Below are 20,595 nucleotides of genomic sequence, written 5' to 3' on the forward strand. Positions count from 1 at the left end.
CTATTGAGCAGATGGAGCTTTGGGTTTCACTCATTGGCATGGAGTTTTGGCCTCCACTAAGCACAAGAAAGGCAGATGGAGCACCAGAGTGTGCACCAATGTGTATGTATGATATAGCCAAAACCCATCCAAGGGACGCATAGGAGTTCACTAAAAATAGCTCCAGCATCCCTTACTACTCATCATTCATGGCAAGGAGGCTCAGGCAGCTCTTCCTCTTATCTTGTTGGCAAACCATGGTGTGCTCTGTTGTTTTTTTTCTCACTGCATCCAAATCTTTGCACCAGCTCCTCACCTGAATTCTCCCACCAGTGCCAGAAGGTTGCTGGTCCCCCTACCGGCTCTTTCTGCTTTCCCCATGGCTCATTATCCAGCTCCTGCAGCTCTCCCCTTGCTTTATTTCACCTGGGGTCTCAGAGCTGCAAGAAGGTTTCTCAAACCACTCAAGAGCAGCAGGCTTGTCTGGAGGGCGAGAGGTCAAGTACTAGCAAGTGTTTCCGTTTAGTTCCAGATACCAGCCTGACAGGTGGGTGCCTCTTGATTAATTCCCAGCTCCCCTAAATGATCCTGTGGTCATGTGCTGTGGTCCCATTCAAGCCTAGGTAGAGTTGGCGGGAGGAAAAAAATATTGGAATGAATCATGGAATGGTAGAATCTTTTGAGTTGGGAGGGACCCTTAAAGGTCATCTAGTCTAAGTCACCAAGGATGGGGACAGACTCTTCAGCGGGGTCTGTTGTGATCGGACAAGCAGAGATGGTTTCTAACTAAAAGAGGGGAGATTTAGACTGGATAAGGAGGAAGTTTTTATATTAAGTGAGGCATTGGCCCAGAGAGGTGGTGGAAGCCCTGTCCTTGTAGGCAGCCAAAGTCAGGCTGGATGGGGCTCTGCGAACCTGCTGGAGCTGTGGGTGTCCCTGCTCATTGCAGGGGGGTTGGAATAGATGTCCTTTAAGGGTCCCTTCCAACTCAAACCATTGTATGATTGTCCTGTTCAGGCTGTCATCATGTAAAGGCAGCAACAAGAGAATACTGCCCAAGTTCATTTCTCTTATCTCACCCACTTCCACTGGGAGCAAAGTCGTCTTATATTCTCTGTGTGATAGAGAGGCAGGAATCATCAGAAAATTAGTCAGACCTTGGAAAAGCTGAATCACTCCTTGCTGATGCCACGAACTATGGAGAGATGCATTGCTCTTAATTGGAACCTGTCATTCCATTTCGTTGGAACAGTCCAGCCTGAAAGAGTTCTCATCTCCTCTTTCTCTCATTCCCTCTTTCACACACTGCTTTATAACTGTGTCCAGAAATGCTGGGAGTCTCACAAGAACATCTCTGCACACATCCACGTGTGCAATGCATGCTGAAGAGCAGGGAAGGGCAAATCCAGCATCCTATGAGCGTTACAACCCGATGAGGAGGAAAACATCCAGCAAAGCTGAGGTCTTAAAGATGCAGCCAATGCCTGAGCACTACTTTTTTTTTACTATACCTATATATATAAATATAAAACCTTGTTAATTTTTTTCCTTGCCGCATCACTTGCTTATTCAAATACTGCCAATTTCACCGTGGATCTGATATCAGCTCCCAGCATCTCCCAGCCTCAGTACTTGGGTTATATACGAAGAGAGAGAGAGGGAAAAAAAAACTGCAAGCAAAATAAAAGCTGCTATCTGACAGAATCTCTCCTGGGGATCTCAGTTATTAAAAAAAAAATAGGAATCATTTTTCTCTTAGCTGGTGTTTGTTAAATGTGCAGGAGCCATAGGCAAATTTTTGCTAATTTTGTGCATGCTTTTATCATACTGTTGATTCACTGGCAGCTTTATCCTCTGATAAGTGGATTAGTTGTTGAGCTAAACAAAAAGGTGTTTGACAACCAGGAAGCTCTAAAGAACATATTTGTTTTCCAAATAATGGAGCTGTGTTTGTTGCTCAGTGCAGTGTGGGGTGTTGTTGTGAATTTCATTAGCCGAAAGGAAAGGCCTCAAAGCTTTTCTCCCTTATACAAGGCGGTGGTTCAGTAGGAACCTCTCCATCCCATCAGTAGCAGGTTATTTGTATTGATTTCCTTTGGTATGGCAGCTCAGCTTCGGAGTGATGCTGTTTAGATGGGAGAGATGTTCATAGGTGTGCATTTGGGGCACCTCCCAAATCACCAGGCAACAGGAGTGGTGATCCCTGGGTTTTCTATCTACATCCTAGGTTGGGTTAAAGCATTCCTGCCCTTGTGAGCAGCCTTACAGGTTTGTTTGTCTCCAGCCACAAGTTATTTCAGTTCCCCCAGCAATGAGGGGTAAGCAGCATGGGCTTGCTGGTTGGTTAGCAGAGCTTTATGGCTTATAATTAATCCTGATTTGTAGGACTGGGAGCTAAACTGAGGGCACGAAGAGATAAATGGACCAAGTGGAAGAGAACAGGGCTAAAATAATGAGCTTAGCTTTATCTAAGACTTTCATCGTAATATCTGAGCATCTCATCATCCTGGGAAGCGTTTCTTCTCACTGTACCACAGGGATGGTTGTTATCTCTGAGACCAAGAACGGAGGCACAAGGGTTTTGTTCTGCTTAAATTTAGACAAGTAAGGTAGGAACCACATTGCCTGTGACTTAGGGTGTAGTCAGAGCCCTTTGCTCTTGCCCCAGATGTCTTCTCTGTGAGAGTACTTCAATTACTTGTAGTAATTGTGTGTCTATGGATTTTTGGACGTGGTTTAATGGGCAGTATTGGTGGTAGGTGGTTAGTTGGCCTGGATGATCTCAGAGGTCTTTTCCAACCTTAATGACTCTTTGATTCTCTATGCAATTGCACATTTATTTTATGGAGTCTCCCCCACTCAAACACCCACATCCCTTTGGCCGTAGTAGGGAATCACTTGGGACAGACAACCCTGAGGACAGCTTGTCTGCCTAGCAGTCTTCAGTGGGCTTCAGTGCTGATGATGGAGTGGCTTTTTACCCTTGTTCAGGTCTTAGCAGTCTCACATGATACCCTACACTGAGCTGTGCCCTAGGAAGGAGTGGTGTAGAAGTGTAGAGTGACGTGAGTCTGTAGAAATGCAAAATAATGTGTGCTTGTGCAGTTGAGTCTTTATTTGTACAAGGGTTAGGGGCATCAGCTCAGACTCACTCAGACGTACAAATCACTTTGGATGCTCCCTATGGCAGTGGGAGATGGATCTCCTCTAGAAATGAAGCATCTTTTAGCATCCTGGTGCTGAGCCTTCTGTTCTCCCATGTCCTTTTGAAATAGAGACAACCTTGGTGATAAGAATGTAATCCTACAGCTTGAAACAGATAGCTCCATCCCTCCTGACATTTTAGGAGCCTACAGTGGTGGGAAGGCAGCCAGTCAGGCCATTCTCACCTCTCAGCTTTAATCACAAGATGACCAGACATGAATCCACTGAAGTCTATGCTTCCTTTGCAGAGCTCCCTGGTGGGAAGGGCAATGCGAGGAGGCAGCAATGCCCCAAAGAGAGGGGCTGCGGGGCTGCAGTATCACACTCACAGCTCTGGCAGAGATTAAAGAGGGAGGGAGGGTGGAAAGAAAGGGGGGAAAACGACAGTGGAAGAGTGAAAGGTCCCCAGCTGGCTGTTAGTGGCATCTGCACTCGGAGTACAGACTCCAGCTGAGAGCTATTTCACTATTTATTTACATGTAATTATTGCTATGAGGTGCAGATATTAACACTGTCAAGAGCAATTTGCCCTGACATTTTTCACTTGCTCTGTTCCCTGACGTTTTGGGTTTGGTGGGATTTTTTTTCCTCTCTCTCTCTCTCTCCCTTCATCGCACTGCTTCAGTTTTGGCAGTGCGGGGACCAGGCTTTTTAATCCAGCGCCCTTCGCAACTCATTACACTTTGAAATTTAATTTTGTCCAGCGAGGAGCCGGGGCACATCTCCCACCCGCGTTCCCCCCGCGCTCCCGCCACCCATCCACAGCAGTTCAAGCATTTCCACTCTAAACAAACCAAATTTACCGGTCGCCGCGTTTTCAATTGGAATGCAATCTCCAGCATTAACCTTTGCTTTCGACGCTGCATTTAAAACACAGAGAAAGGTGCTCAACCGTTTATGAGGGGGAGAGTCTGAAAAAGTGTATGTAGAGGGGAGCAGAGGGAGAAAGCAAATGCAGAACAAATATTTTTTGAACCAGAGCCGCGATCGGCATGGAAATCACAACCCATTTCAGAAGGTGGGTTAGGACCAGTTACCACTTCCTACTCCTCTAAGCCCCATTATTTCCCTTCCCTTCCCTTCCCTTCCCTTCCCTTCCCTTCCCTTCCCTTCCCTTCCCTTCCCTTCCCTTCCTTCCCTTCCCTTCCCTTCCCTTCCCTTCCCTTCCCTTCCCTTCCCTTCCCTTCCCTTCCCTTCCCTTCCCTTCCCTTCCCTTCCCTTCCCTTCCCTTCCCTTCCCTTCCCTTCCCTTCCCTTCCCTTCCCTTCCCTTCCCTTCCCTTCCCTTCCCTTCCCTTCCCTTCCCTTCCCTTCCCTTCCCTTCCCTTCCCTTCCCTTCCCTTCCCTTCCCTTCCCTTCCCTTCCCTCTCCTCCTGCCTAAACCATCTGAATTCAATAGCTGGTGACACTTTAAATTAAGACTTCCGGCCTACACTGGAGCCCTGATTTAATGAGACAGTTGTTGTATGTCGTCTAATAAATACCAATTGTGCATTAGGACTTATTTGCCAAGCAGGAGCGGCGATGTGACAAGCACAACTCACCACAGCCTGCTTTTTTTCTCAGCCAATATGGTGCTTGTAATCATTTAGCATTTGTTTAATACACGCTGGAGCATATTCCTCCCTAGCAGAGATCCACCGCCCAGTGACTGCCCCTCATGTCCTATAAACCAGAAGGAAAATGATGGATGCACTCCAGTATGGGGGAGAGAGTGTGTGTTATGAATAGGGAAGCAGTAAATACTGAGTATTTCTGCAGTGCCTGTGTGAGGCAAATTTTCAGAAGGCATTAATAATTCCTATTCCTCCGTTTTCCCTGCTGCATTTTGGGCTGTTTAGCATTTGGGAGCTGGAGCAGGGCTGGCTCCTACTCTCTTTTTTCTTTGTAGAGGAATAGGTTCAGGAATATGAAGCCTTAGCCCTCTTGTTGATTGCCTTCTTGGAGTTGGAGTGGAAGGAGAGCCAGGCTTGGTGAGAGATAACCATAGATATGCAATTCTGGGGCACTGGGATTTCATTTCTTCTATTGTGTAGTGGTACGCGTTCCTTGAGCCTAGAACTTCCATATCACTACAACACAGATAGCAATCAGACATCACCAAATCCCATGTCTGCACGATGCTCACCCTTACAGCTGAATGGGGAACTGAGGCCATCAGGGGTGAGGGGACAGATGGGGACATCTTGGGAAGAGCAGAACGGTTCCATTTCATCCAGCACTCTCTGGAGAGTTTCTTTTGCTTTTATAAGCAAAGAGACAAAACTGTTCTGACTGGATATTTTATTTTAAACATATTTTTGTCATGAATTGCAAGGTTTTACTTTATTTTGATCTTTATGAAATCAGAAAGTTTGCATTTGCACTTCTCTGCGGGCAGTGTGTTGGAATGTGATCAGAGCCCAGCATGGGAACTCAACATTTTCTATTCTTAACTCTTTCTCCCCATGCATCTCCACTTATCACCTTTATTTGCAGGAACAGGAAGCTGTTCCCACCTTTGTAAGACTGTCTTGTACCTGCTAGACCTATAGAGACACCCAGCAGCATCTGATGGCACTAATGTTTTGAGGCTCCTTGGACTTGGTGATCTTAGTGTTCTTTCCCAACCTTAAGGATTATTCCATGCTGTAACTCTCTTGTTTCTCGTACAAGAATAGAGGTAAGGATGTCTGGAATGAAGATCTTGGGATTTGGGAGGATCAAATTCCTCCACACCCAAAAACTTTGCTGCAGTACTGAGTTATCAGCCTTTACTGGGCTTGTTTTTTCCATTTTTAAGGTGGAAAAATGCTCTGCCTTGTGCTTGTGACTAATGCAGCAAAATTGGAGGGTACAGAGGTCCCAGAAAGCCTTGAAGAAAGAGGGATGGAGCAAAAATAAGGCACATCTCTGCTTTCCTCCTAGGCATGACTCTGGCTAACCCATGCCGTGTCCTGCTGGGACAGGGTCAGAATGCTCAGCTCTCAATGGGGGCTCTCTTATTCAACATAGAACCATAATTTGAGTTGGAAGGAACCCTGAAGGCCATTTGGCACAACACTCTTGAAATGAATAGGGTCACCTACAGCTGGGCCAGGCAGTCAGAGCCCCGTCCAACCTGACCTTGGGTGTCTGCAGGGATGGGGCACCACCACCTCTCTGGGCAGCTGGTGCTGGTGGCTAGTTCAGGGGGATTCACACTGCCAGGCCTTTCTGCATGGAGAAGGAGGTTTTCCCTCCACATAATGACCAGGAAACAGTAGGTCACGTGGCATCTTTATTACCCAAATGCGCCCACAAAACTCAGGCACTATCTGACACATGCATCAACTCCAGATTTGTGTTTATTAAGCCAATCCCAGAGTGGGGTGAGGGTGGAAAGACACAGGGCATGCAGTTTTTCCAAGGCTTTAACTCACACACACCAACCCAAACCACCGCTGCCGTCAGCGCCGCCGGCCTTAACGCGCAGTGAGATATGGCAGCTTGTTTGCATGGCTGTTAACCAGCCTCTCCCATCCCCTTCTTGTCACTGCCCAGTCCCTGCCACAGCCAATCTGCGTCCTAATCTCCATCAATTAATGAGAAACACTTTCACCCCCTCGCCCCCCATCACCTCCCATCCAGGCACCCACCCCGAAGCCTTGGATAAAGAGAGAAGAGCCCCCTAGCCTTGGCCCTCTCCCCCTTTACTTCCCACTAACTCAGCGCAACCAATTAGGCATCTGACACCCGTACTGGCTGACAAATTGTTTCTGTCATCTGCTTTCTGTCTTTCATTAAACGTGAGGCGGAGGGGGGAATCGGGAAGGGAGGGGGGGAGGGGGGGTGGGGAGATGTGATCTCCCATGCTTAGCGAGGCCAGATACATTAATTACAAAACGGCCATTTGCAGCATGAAAATGCATTAATTAAATTTATGCAATCATTATCTTTAAATAGTCATATCTTTAAAATAATCAGCCCTTCCTGAGTCTTCCCTCTCCTCCGCTAAGTATCTCTAATCCCTTTTCCACCATTTATCTCTGGATCAGCAGTGCCTTGTGTGCTTTTAAACTTCTGCATGCAGGAAATGCCTTAAAAACTCGGCTGGAGCGGTACGAGGTGTGATCTCCCCATCCCCCCAACCTTGGCCATGCAGCAATGGGCACGACTCAGCAATTTTGCCATTTTCTTGTCCTTCCAAACAAGATATTCTCGTAAAAGCCAGCTCAATCAGGAGCTGTGGGTTTAAGATACAAAATGCATTGTGTTCGTGCCATGCTTTGTGTGCACCTTTAGTTAATGTGTGACCATTCTCTTTTGGTTGAGGTTTAGTTTTAATGAGGTATTGACTCTTCCCTTTGGCATAGACATGGTTTGGCCAGCAGACAGCCACCTTTCATCAGTGTATCTCTTCCTTCTTCAGAATCACTGAGTTCAAGGTAGTGAATGATATTAAGGAGAAAAGCAAGGCTTTAGGAATAGGTGTTCTGCTGTTGGAAAGTGCTTCCCAGTGGCTCCATATCATAATGGTAAAAAATATTTCGTAGTACTGTCAGACATAACCACAATTTAATCGTGTTAGGGATGGGAGAGTCTCCATCCCTGGAGGTGTTCAAGAAATGCAGAGATGCAGCACTGAGGGACATAGTGGGGATGGGTTGGTGGCTGGGTTACGTGACTGTGGTGGTCTTCTCCAACCTCAGTGATTCTACTTGTTAGCCCAACAGTTGGTTTTATTTCCATCCTTTATTGTTTAGATTTCACCTCTTTGCTTTGGCTAATAGTACATTTATTGCAAACTGATCCAAGTTCTGTGCAGGCTCTAAGTGCAGAAATGCCAAAGCACTGGGGGAAGAGGTAATCCCACCCCCTGCTTAAGTAAGCACCTCTCACACCACAGGGAAATGCCGGCCCAAAAAGCTTTCAGAGAGCTGAAGGACTCCAAGAGGGATATTTATCTCAACTCAAATCCTTTAGGGCTTTCTTATCGCTTCTGGTTAAAGATTTTGTTCTGCTCTTTGTGCATCTGCATCGTTTTTAATAAATCCTACATGGGTTTTTTTTTTCCCCTATCTGCAATGCCTGGTGGGCTGATGTCCAATTAGACAGCAGCCCATGTGGTGCTCTTGCATCCAAACCTCGTGTTGTGTTCAAGTCATTCAGGGATTAAGACCAGGTAGAATTTAGGAGGGGTTTCTCTGCAATGAGCTCAGGAACAGAAGGACAGGAAAATCCCTTTGACACTTCAGAAATTCCCAACCTCTCCTAAAAGGCTGTTAGGAAACCATAAGTTGTTTGGATCCAGCACAGTATGGACTTACTATGAAGGTGATCAACTTCATGTAAAGGTGATTATAAATAATGAATGTGAAGGGCTCCATTTTTTCCTTGGCCATCCCTGACAATGAACATTGTAGAGCAAGAAGATTTACTATGGAAGCAAGCAGGGTAGAGGTTATTGAGGTAGGATGCCTTAGTGGTAAGGGCAATCCTTTATTTAAGCCATTATTCTCAACAAGATTCTCACTTTCTTCTCTTGTTTTTTCCTCCTATTTATTTGCAATAATGCTTCCAGTGGACCTCAGGTCTTGGTGGACTTAACTCCATTGTCCCAGAGCTCAGATCCTACAAGGGTTTTGAGGCTCACATTTGCCAAAAGCAAGGAGCTGCCTGTCTTTAGAAATACCACACTGCTCCCTAGCAGCAGCGAGAAGAGCAAGAGGAGAGCAGATGTGTAGGGCTGCAAAAGGCATTTCCTTGGATTCAGATGCTGTCTTTGAGAATTCATTCTTGCAGTCCTCAACAGGACTGGGGTCTTGGATTATTCATTCATTGGAGTGAGCAGAAAAGAGAAATTGGGGGAGAACTGGGGGAGCAAACAAACAAGCAGAAGAGGAGCTGGGAATAGGAAATGATTCTGATTTTTCCTTTCTTCCATTCTTCTGCCAGCTCAAGTTATTAAGTGTTCAGTGCGAGCCTAGCTAGCACTGCACTTGCTGAACTTATCAGGGTTATTTCATCTCCCCATGACCTCTCCGTATTTACGTTGGGAACCCTGGAGGCATTGGCTTTGCTTAACTGGTGTATCTTACACTGCAGTTAAGCTGGACCTTAACTGATTACAGCCCTCGATTGATCAGAGAAAGAGGGAGGGGAAGAGAAAGAGGAGTCCTAGAACAGATACGCAGGACTATCAGTGCACCAAGCAGCTTCGCCTGAGGCTGGGATATGCCACTCGGGGGATTCTTTGTAGTGCAGCTCCTTTCACATTTATAGAGGCTCCCCTCCACTCTCCAAAAAGAGAGAGAAAAGCAGGCGAGGGGGAGGCATGGAGCGAGCTCAAAGGATCTCAGGAAATCTTGTTTCGAAGCAGTAAGGCAGCACCCGCACTCCATTACCAGTGTCCGCGGGGGGTTGTGATAGTGAGCGAGCGCAGACTGGCTTAGAAATGGGGAAATAAATATATAAAAAGGAGGGAGAGAGGTGGGAGGGGAGAGGGGGGAGAAGGAGACCTTTCTGTGAATTTGGGGCTGCTTTTGTTAGACTCTGCCGGTGCAGGGATGCTGAAGGGTGTTCAGGGAGAAAGGACAGAAGTTTTGTCGAGTGCTTTTCGATGTTTGATGTGTGTTCTTGGCATATATTCTTTCCATCAACATATCTCAGTCTACCCAGAACTGAATGAATACGTGCAGATTAAGAAACACGAGAGATCTCAGCCCAACCCTTTTCCAAAGCCAAACCTAACCTGAGTCCCTCTCACAGATTGGAAATGTTTAGGAATTCATATTTTCCATGGCTGTGCCTTTCTGCTCTCTCATCTTCGATGACTCTGTGAGTTCTAAACTGCCACAAGCAAGGTTCATCTTCCTGCAAATAATGCCCTCTGTAAAGTTGCCCAGAAATGCTCCATATCCCAACAAAGCAATTTCCCCCATGAAGGCTTTAGTCTCTGGTGTATTCACCTGGCCTTGGCATATTTTGGGGTAAAACAGCATCAGGATAGGGTCTGCATTGGTAACATCGGGTGAATGAAGATGTCAGTGGTTAGTAAAGCACAAAGCCTGTTTTCAGAGGGAGATGCTCAGCAGTGCTCAAAAAATCAGTCCCTTGAACAGCCAGGTGTAAGGCATGTCTGGCTTGAGTCCCACCCAATTATGGGTGGGATGAGTCTTGATTTTCCTCATTAATGAAACTGATGTCCATAGAACTGGGGTTTCCCTGTGCCTCCAACAGCTCACACCAGCACAGTAGGTGTCTTTGTTCCCTCTGGTTATCCAGACTATCAGAAGCTTTCACATAGGTGACAGTAGAGTTTGGTTCCCAAGCACCAGGAGCAGTGGTTTGTGTTTCTGGATCAAGCTGTAATTCCCATTCAACAGTGCCTCCTCTCTTCCCTCCAAATTAGGATTCTGCTACAAAATTCCTCATAGCCATTGTTGGATGTATAACCCCGTGGTGCTTCTGGTTTCCTTACAGTATTCCCACTGCAAGAAGAGCTCATTTTTCTTACCCAGACCATCCAGCCTTAAGCAAATTTTTCTTACCGTTAGAGCTAAGACCTTCCCATTCTTTTGTATAGCTTAGAAACTTTTCTGTAGACCTTCTCCATAATTTGTACATCTCTACAGAAGCAGGGTGCCCAAAACAAGATGCAGTGCTCCAGGTGGAACCTCACCATAGCCTTGAACAATCAGGTAATAACCTCCCATTGCCTTTTTTCCTAATCCTCCCCTTGTGCAGCCTGCGTTGGCCTGCTTTGCTGCAGCTCACCATTGCATCCCCAGCTCCATCTCACCACCAGCATCTCCCCAAGCCCTCTCCATCCGCATCTGTCAAGTGAACAGGGTCGTCTTAGGACATGACGCTCATCTCCATTTCACCCGCTGTGTCCTAGACTATGCTGAAACATCCATCCTTCAGGTGTTTAAGTCACTGAAAGGCATTGATGATATTTCTGGTTTTACTGTTCTCTGGCAACCATTGCTGATCACTTTGAAGGGATCCGGCACGGTCTGTCCCATACTTAGCAGAAAGGATCCAGGAACAATGTCTTCTGTTCCGGCTCTGCTTCTGACTCAAGTGGTGTGGCCTTGGGAAAGCTCCAAGTTTCACTTGTCCCCATACACTTTCCACTGGAGTGGAAGATGTTATGAAAATGGAACTTCATTGTCCTGGAGCAATCCTTTGCTGTTAGTGGTGAACGTTTTTTGAGGGGTGTGGTCTTTTTATCTGCATCCGTTCAATGTAAATACACTGGTAGCGTTGGTTAGCAAGCATTTGCACTACTCCTCACTCACCTTGTAGGAAACACCAGTCAGCACTCCTTCAATCAGCAGCCTATCTGCCTGTTTCCAATGAAAAAAACACCAAAGACAGAATTAGTGGTGACTGGGAATTATCTAAAGGTTCTGTTAGCTCCTGTTTATAGCTCGTATATTGCACTGTGCTCTTCAGAGCTGAATTCCTCCTCTGAGGCTCAGGTGATGCACTGATAGGTGGATTACAAATGTCATGCTAGATGAACCCCTTTACATCAGATGTCTTTTAAGTAACAATTAACTCCTACAGCAAAATTAATGCTCCATTTAAATTGAAGGCTGAACTCCCATTTACCTTACTGGAGCCCACCTTTCTCTCCTGACTTCTCAAATTCCATTTAAAAGACATCAGTATGGGGGTGATGTGCTGATGGTTGATCTGAGTAGTCTTCCCAACCTTAATGATGCTATGATTCTATGAAGTTCAATCCCCGGGCTCTAAAATTTCCTAGGAATTGCCATTAGACTGAACAGCTCAGGTATTTTTTTTAGGTGTAAAAAGTGTGAAGTTTCTTGGCTCGACTGTAAAACCACATTTGGAGGGAACTCTTACTGGATTGGTTTGGCATTTTGAGGTACAGCTCAGCTGGGTCTAGTGGTTTAGAAAATATTCAAAATTAATTACTTGGCTTTGTGAGTGCAGTGTTAGTGATTGCTACCTGAGTCATTTTAGGCCTACCTAGGGGCATATTTGCATATATTTATCTTCCTTTCAAGTGAAGATCTTTGGGGAGCTATTTATTTCCTCCCAACTCTTTCTTCAGTTCTCAGCAGTCCTACAGTCACCTCTTCGTTTTGTTCCCATTTAATGTATGTATCGAATAATCGACTCTTCCTCTTCCCATGAAGTGAGAATGAATCCACAGAGATCAAAAGGCATCAGTGTGAGGAAAGGTTGACTTCTGCGAGAGAGAAGGAAAAAATTAACTGAAAAAGCTGCCAGGGAAAGATGGAAAAGTTAAAGCTGGGTCCCCACCAGGTAGCTCGGAACAGCACTGGAGGACAGAGCATCACCTGCCCAAAGCAGGAGATGGATCAACTGTGAATGTTGGAGGCAAACCCAGTGGTGGAGACCTCATAGGGGAACGTGTAGGCTGAAAAGCCAAGAGGCCCATAACCTTGCCCAACATGACTCAGATACTCAGATATTCATTTCTCACTGACTACTGTCACCATAGAACCTTCAAACACATTATTTGCAGCAGAAGCTTGTAACAATTTTGTCTGATTAATATTAAATATTCAAAGTGACTGCATTTCCAGCCTTTCCCAAAATTGAGGTTTTCTACCCATTCCTAGGAAAACAGTACCACTGCTTCAGAAGTGCCATGCCCGTTGCCATGAGACTCTACCTCTTTTCCCTTTTCAGTCTGTGTTCCTTTGGGACCATCCAACAGCTTCTTTGGAGTTAACACCCTTCAGCTAGTTGCAGATGATTACGTCTTCCCTTTATTCAGAACTTAGTCAGACTCAGCAGTTTCTAAATGCAGCATTTTTCTAAGGCAGCCTCCAATTTTGGATGCTTTATGCTTTGTCAGATCGGATGCCCAAAAACAAAGACACACAGCACTGGGATTCACTCTGGAAAATGATGTTCGCAGGCTCTCGCCTCCCCATCATTTTGGGATTTTGGGATGTGATCTCCTCAAAACATCTCTGCGTCCTCAAAGCTGTCTTAGGGTATGGTGGGCATCCAGTCTGTGGTATTTCAGGGTCTGATGTCAGCATCGGGCTGCTCTGGTTTGTCCCATGTCCCAACAAGGTCTACAGGGCAAGGATTTGTCATCAAACTTCCCCATTGTCCCCTCCTGGACGTGCACGTGCCCTTCCCCCTCAGAGCAGTATCTCTTCCTATCATTCGTCTGCCCCTTTCGCCCCTCTCACATCCCCCCCCCTCCCCGAACACACAACCACCCCCCAACCTCCAACCCTAAAATCTGAAGGCCTGATTGCACAGATTGAGGGCCCTAATTGCACTTCCCTTCCCAAAGCCGCCTTCGTTTATCATAAAGGGTGCACATTTCCCCTGCTACAGTTTCCACGGCCAGAGGCCCTGAGGGCCAGCTCAGAAATGGAGGGAATTAATTACATTTTTTTAACTCCCCTTCTTTTAAAGTATGGGAGAGAGTGATGAAACGTCCCGGGGGGAGATGGTTGGGGAACAGGGGGAGATGAGGATGGGGAGGGCGGCAGCAGCAGGAGACTGGCTCTTTCATCCAGGAGGGTCTTTGTGCAGTAACCTTGGGCTCTCCAACACACCAAGACCCCCTACCACTTTTCCCCTATGACAAATGACCTCTGGAAAGGGTAGGAGCAAGGCTGTAGGATCCTAGTACCAGGGCTACTATTGACATAGCCTAAAGTGCAAGCCCACGCAACGCCTGTGACTGATTTGGGACAGCAGCAGTGGTAAAGGAGATTGGGAAGGGGAGAGAGGCAGACGGTGAGAGGGAGGGGAAAGGGAAGGCTGTCAGTCACAGTGATGGACAGGGAGCTGATTTCCCTCCAGATAAAACCTTACAGATGTGAAGTGGGTATTGATTTTTAGTTAGTGATGATAATGCACCAAGAAGTAATAAATTATAAGAAAGCAAGGTCAGGAGGAAAAGGAGAGAAGGACGTAGCATTCTTGAGGAGGGAATTTCTCCAGATGCCCCTACACCTTCCTAAGTTCAAAAGTTGCCTGGAAAATGAGTTTATCCAGCTGAAATTAGAAGTCGGATAGTGCTGGCTGAGGGTTATCTGTGCTGGGGAGCTGCACAGCAGAGAGGGAGCAGAAATCCCTGCACTGCTCTTGTCATTCCCAACACCTTCATGTCCTGGGGTGGGTAGATCAGATGCAAACAAGGTCCTGGTGGGGCCCAGTCTTAAACTGCTCACAGCATGCTCAGAAAAGACAAAAAAAAGGCAGATGTTCCCATGGTCAGCAGTGCTTCGGGGGCTGTTCGCCATCCTGATGAAATATTGGCATACTTATGTCTCACTGTGCATTTCCAGAGGGAAATTCTGACCATCTTTTTACAGAAAGGGTCTCAGGACAGAGGAAGTTGTCCTTCAGAAGTGTCACTCTGTCTGTAGATGGATTCTGGAGGATTTGCATAGAGAAGAAACTGAGCATTGCACGGCTAAGGTTAGCTGAGTCCCAGCTTAAGCGACTCGCACGAACCCTTGTGAGTCAGTAGCAGAGCCAGGATTAGAAATCAGCCCTGATTCTGACTGATTAAAGCCAATTACTGTCTTTAGTGGGATTTGTGCAAGTGTCTTCTCCCTTCTCAGCTGCTGCGAATGTGAGGAGTGTGAATCTGGGTTTCATTTTCCAACGCAGCTTTACATCCCCCTTTCTTTTTAAAAGGGCCTTAGCGGAAGTGTTAATATGACTTCTACTTGCTTTAAGACCCTTTTATTTTTCCTGAGTAACACAAAGCAGCTGACACTTTTTGGGGAGGTGGCCAGGAGGGAGAGCACTAGCAAACCCTCCAATCTCTGAGTAGTTCCAGTTGCACATCGTTTTCTAGCACATGATTTCTTCCTGCACCTGCAGAGGTTTGCAGTGCATGAAGCAAATCTGTAGCTGTACAGATCAGCCCTGCTTGGTGCTGCCTGATCTGGAGCTTGCCAAAAATAACTCAGAATTCACGTCTGCACTCAAGGAGGATGTTTATTGTTTTAAACAACTGATTCGGTTCTCTGACGAAACGCAGTAATGTTTTGTGGCTGCTGTAGACATGAGCATCCTGGATGCCCTTTGGGGCAAGCTGTGACACCTCCAGCCCTGGTGCTCAGAGGGATATCTGCAGGGACTGAGGGGCAGAGGAGGAGGATTCGTGGCTGAGCCAGATCAAAGTTCACGACCCAGCTTTAGTAGAAGGTTACAAACAACTTTGCAGCTGGAAAACTGACGTTGGGACAGCACCCCCATGTTTTCCCCATTGCATAAACCTTGAGGCAGAGAGGTTTGCGTTGCATCCACCCTCACAGCTCTGCTCTCATATGAATCCACTCTGTCTTGCATATTTAAATGCAACTTCCTTTCTTCATCCCTCTGCTGTCATGGGACAGGTACGTGGTTGTGGCTAAAAAACTTCATCTCAAGGCTTCATTGAGGTGATGTGCCTGGAGGGCTGGAGGGGATTTAGGCTCTGATGGATGAAACAACTCAGTTGCTTTTAACTTGTGTGGACCAGCAGCAAACCTAAGCTCGGTGTAGGCTGGAAAACTCAAAGGAGGGCAGGGTAAGTGAGCTTTGTGCTACTCGTCCAGAGCTCACTCCTGCATCCCTGCCTCAGTGCTCAGGGTTAGAGTGATTTTCCAGGCTTTTTAACTCCCCCTCCACAGGGGCCCAGCCAGCCCTGCTCCCAAATTCTCCCCCCAGACAAATCCTGGGAAGGAGCTCATGCCGGCTGAGTCGGGAGGTGGTATCCCATCAAGGCAAAGCGGCTTTGCGGGGCTCCGGGGCCCTTCCGGGGGGAGGAGAAGCTTTAGAAAGCAAAGGGCAGTGCATCCCCTAAACCTCATTCCAGCAGGAAGGTGAGGGAGGAGGGGACGGGGACGAAGAGGAAGGGGACACGCCGCTCTATACAACAACTCTTGTGTCCTTCCAGAGAATGGATGCTCCGCACAATAGCTCACCAGGCTGCTGGCGGGGAATAAAGGGCTCATTTTACCACTTGCCAGGCTCCAAATATTTCCAATTTGCCACTTTAATTGATGTCAATAAGGTTATGCTAAAGTCAGAGATTTTCAGCCCGCTCGGCATCCCAGCGCTGCCGTGGCCCCCCGAGGTGACGGGCTGTCCCCTCGCCTCCCCCAGCACATATTCAGCATGTAGAGATCAACTGCGAGGCACTGCTGGTCCTGCAAAGTCCTCACACCCTTAACTAGGCACCCAGGGGTCACTTTGCTGATTGCAGAAGGCAATTGCATTAATTCAGTATAGCGGGATGGAGGCCTGTAGGCAGTGGCTTACCCCGTGCTCACCCACAGGAACAAATCTGGCATTTTGGTGGAGAAAAAAAAACAACCCAATAAAACAGCGTAAATTCATCTGCTTCAGGTCTCAAAGCAGGAAGATAGCTTGTGTGCAAATTTAATTACATTCTAAAACTAAGCACCGTATTGCAATGACCTGTCATCTTTGAACTCATGGACATTTCAGGGTGAAGAGAACTTTGACATTTCAGTCCCTAAAGCAGAATCTGCATCAAAACCAGAAAGGTTGGGGACCTCCACTAACCACCCCCATGCAGTCTTCCAAAGGCAGCAGCTGCTGACAGAGTCCCTTTAGGAAACTGTGGGTCTTGACTTGTGCACCCTTTGTGCTTTCCCTGGTTTATTCCCTTCTGTGGTGTTCACTGTGGACAACTGAAAGCTGAGCGTGCCAGGAAGGAACCTCTCCATTACCCCTTAGGAAGGTCTTTCAAATAAACTTTGCAGGTGTCCAACATTTTGGCTTGTTTGGGCTGCATCGGGTGAAGAGGAATGGGCTTGGGTCATGTATAACATAAAGTATATAAATAACAAAGCCTCTTTTTATATAGCTGTATATTTTTGTTAGAACATTAAAAGAGGGCAACAAATACATGAAACTGGTGGGTTGGATGTGAATGAAGGACGTGGTTTAGTTGGCATGGATGATCAGATGACAGTTGGGCACGGTGATCTTTGCTGTCTTTTCCAACTTTGATGATTCAGTGATTCTATGAAATAAAGCCTGATGCACAGGGGAGCCAAGTGAGGTCTGTTTTCACCAGGTGGAAGCAGCCTTCATTCTCCATCCCGGCCAAACCTACGTTGATAGAGAACCACTCTGTGTAGACTGTCTCTCCTTCCTATCCCTGTTGACACATTGCCTCCTTTGTTTCCCCAGGTGATGAGCATCCTGAGCAACCCCAGTGGGGTTCCTCCGCAGCCACAGGCTGACTTCTCCATCTCTCCTCTTCACGGTGGCCTGGACACCACCAACTCCATCTCTGCCAGCTGCAGCCAGCGGAGTGACTCCATCAAGTCTGTGGACAGCCTCCCAACCTCGCAGTCCTACTGTCCTCCAACCTACAGCACCACCAGTTACAGCGTGGACCCCGTGGCTGGCTACCAGTATGGGCAGTATGGACAAAGTAAGTGCTGGGTTCCTCCTGGACAGGGAACAGGAAAGGAGAGGGAGGGATCCAAGAATGTATGGGTATTGTCATGGAAGGGATTGGGATGGAATTGGAAAGAAGTCTGTCCACCTAGAGAGAAAAGTGGGACTTAACCACCTGATAGATGGAGGTTGTTCTAGATAGAGGTTGCTTTCGTCATCCTTGCAATCCAATTCAAAAGCCCCAAATAAAATATTCTAAGTAAAACATTTCTACTGGAAAATAAAACAAACAAGAACTCTGAATCATGGAATGGCCTGAAGGATCATCCAGTTCCAACCCTTTCCTCCCTTCCCTCCAGTTTTTACGTCTCCAAAAGCCCAACAACATGTTCACCTACTCAGCCAAAAGGATTTTAATGCCACCCCTTAGTGCTGCAGAACTACATATGCTGCTCCTTCATGTGCCCTGCGTAGAGTAAGGGCTGGTTCCGTGCTCAGCTTCCCCTGCAAAAACCATAAAACCAATTTCTGCCAACCAACCAGGCTGCGACCCTACTGTAGCCAAGCTGAGGCTGGAATTGCAATCCCGAACCCACAGCTTGGACCTGGAAGGCAGTGTGACCCAGGGAAGGTCTGTTTCTCCTCCACAAAGCCTGCCAAAGGGCTCACCTGCTGGTGTTAAACTAATAATAAGTGTGGTGTTGTGAGAGGGTGATCTGCAGAGGGTTAAAGGTGCATCCTCTTCCTCCGGGAGCGCTCCTGCTTGCCCATAGCTTGTCCTCAGTGACCTTTCCTTCCATTTGGCTGTGGCTTTTTATTCCCCTCTCCGTCACAGCCCTTTAATGTCTTTAACTTCTCCAGCTAAATGAGAACCGGCTGTGGCGGCAGACGGGATCAATAGCAGCTTCCCCCCACCCCTCCTTTTTTTGTTTTTCGGGAGTTTGATCTGTGACCCCTTGACCTTCCCCTCGCTTCTGGATGTGAGGCTGGACACACGTGCTATTGATAAAAATCTTAAACAAATTCCAATACCATGTATTTCCAATAAAGATTCCCTTAGGCAAGACGTTAGTCACACCCATGTGTGTAAAAAATAAAATAAGGAGGACGAGCTACGTTTTTGAAGAAAGAGTGACCAGCAAAGGAGAGGGAAAGAGAAAGAAGGGTTTGTCTTGGTTTGTTGCAGGAATTTTCACTTGGGCCTCTCCTTGAAGAGCTGCCCACTCAGCCCTATCTGTGCTGTTTTATTGCCTTTCCTGATTTCTCACCCTCTTTTCTGTTGGACACCCATTCAGTTTAGAAGCTCTGTTTAGAGCCCATGGGGCCTGGTTTGGAGCAGGAATGTTTTCCTGTTCGTAGTCAGAAGAGTTCAGGCTGCCAGCAGCAAGTCTTGCATGGTTGGCAGAGTTAGCCAAGATATACCCCCAGCTGTAGCCAGTCCAAGGCGAGATCTACATCAAGCAGCAAACTCTCCACGTGTGTGTGCATGTGTAGATATTTGTATGTCCAACTAAGCAGAGGCGATGCATAAATCTGCTTCACTGTTAACTTTCCTTATAATGACCTCCATTTATGATGACCTCTATGTGAAGAAACAATTTTGTTGGTGATTAGTAGTGTTGAGCAAGGACTTGCATGGTTTTGACCTTGATATAACAACATTCCTTTTCTCGTCTTTCTTCTTATATTTAGCAGATCTTAGTGATCTTGGTGATCTTTTGCAACCTTAATGATTCTGTGATTCTCTTCACCCAGAGCACAGGCACCAAACACGCACATGTGCTTCTCAGAGCTGTTATTTAATGTGATCACCTGAAATATCAGGGGACCAAGCTGAGAAGGTTTGGACAAGAGCCATAATGCAGGGTCTTCCCCAGGCTCTAAGCCTATGAAGCTGGAGGCACCATCATCCAACTTTGCAGAGCCCAGTGCTCAAGACAAGCTGCCCCCACTGGGATTCCTCCCAGTCCAGGAGGAGCACCAGTCCTCCATGCCACCTCCAAGTGTCCAATCAAATGCCACCAGCAGAAGTTGTACCCTTCCTGCTCCCCACACACCAGCCAGTGCTGTCCCAGCCGGTGAGGAGCAGTGATGCCAGATTAATGTGGTCCTTGCAGTTCCCAAAGGCCGGAGCTGTGTTAATGATGCTGGTGATGGAACGCAGAAGCGTGAAAGGAATCCTAATAGATATGACAAGTCTAATAAGAATTTGTGTCTGGAAGGGACCTCCTCTGGGGCACGCATCTGACAAGACATTGATGGCTGAAATTTGTTTACTCATTGGCACCGATTGTACATCTCCTGCCAGCTCCTTATTAATCTAATTTGAGACATTAAAGCTAGTGAAAGGGAGAGACTTTGACTGAAGCGCAGCTAATAAGCAATGTCACCATCCTGCCCCGCTCCTCGTCCCCTCCAGACTGTGGGGAGGGACAGTGAGTTGGGATGCATTTCTCACCAAGATGGAGAGAAAGTTTTTCCCTTTAGGACAGAGGGATGAGTCAGCACATGGCGACTGAGTCATATTCAAGCCCTGTCCGGTCTGGTGAGATCCTGCTGAAATTTTATTTGCAGTGACATCACTGATGACACAGGGTGAGGCTGGAGCTGTCTCGGGCTCATCGTTGGGCAGCTCCCCTGGAAACTCTGCTTTCCATGGCAGAAGTAGGATCTTAGCTCTTAGTAGGACCATGGGGAGATTTGAGGGACCCACAGCCCTGGCAGGTTGTTCTAGAAGGATGCAGTCTTTCCTAGGAGTACAACCCCTGATCTAAGTGTCAATTTCTAAGAATCAGTCTGCAGGATCTGTTAGTCACACATCCTTTGATGCCAAATGCCTCGTTTCCACTAAATACTAATCCTCAAGTTATGCTGTTTTCTCACTCTCCTTCCTCCCCCCCTCCCACTCCCCCTCCTCCTTCAGCTGCCGTTGATTATTTGGCCAAGAACGTGAGCCTGTCCACACAGCGCAGGATGAAACTGGGAGAACATTCGGCCGTTCTGGGGCTCCTACCAGTAGAGACAGGCCAAGCTTACTGAAGACTCCGACT

At 47.1% G+C, this 20,595-nt stretch overlaps 1 protein-coding gene and 1 long non-coding RNA gene across 2 annotated transcripts in view; one reads left to right on the forward strand and one right to left on the reverse strand.

Annotated features, from left to right (window-relative positions):
• PAX7 (paired box 7) overlaps nt 1-20,589 on the forward strand; it is an 87,258-nt gene extending 66,669 nt beyond the window's left edge. Inside the window, exons 9-11 of the mRNA XM_065738115.1 lie at nt 10,777-10,842; nt 17,333-17,579; nt 20,469-20,589. Coding sequence (XP_065594187.1) covers nt 10,777-10,842; nt 17,333-17,579; nt 20,469-20,584 — 429 coding nt within the window. The 3' untranslated portion in view covers nt 20,585-20,589. The remainder of the gene's footprint in view (nt 1-10,776; nt 10,843-17,332; nt 17,580-20,468) is intronic.
• LOC136049501 (uncharacterized) lies at nt 3,074-4,225 on the reverse strand. Its single transcript, XR_010622310.1, has 2 exons — nt 3,369-4,225; nt 3,074-3,242 (listed from the first exon to the last, which is right to left on the reverse strand). It is a non-coding gene; the product is annotated as an uncharacterized LOC136049501 (long non-coding RNA).
• Nucleotides 20,590-20,595: the final 6 nt, after the last annotated feature.

This window comes from Cyrtonyx montezumae, unplaced genomic scaffold (genome assembly GCF_038088225.1).
Source record: "Cyrtonyx montezumae isolate F1298 unplaced genomic scaffold, pur_monq_1.0 scaffold_21, whole genome shotgun sequence".
In the NCBI taxonomy this organism is placed as follows: Eukaryota; Metazoa; Chordata; class Aves; order Galliformes; family Odontophoridae; genus Cyrtonyx; species Cyrtonyx montezumae.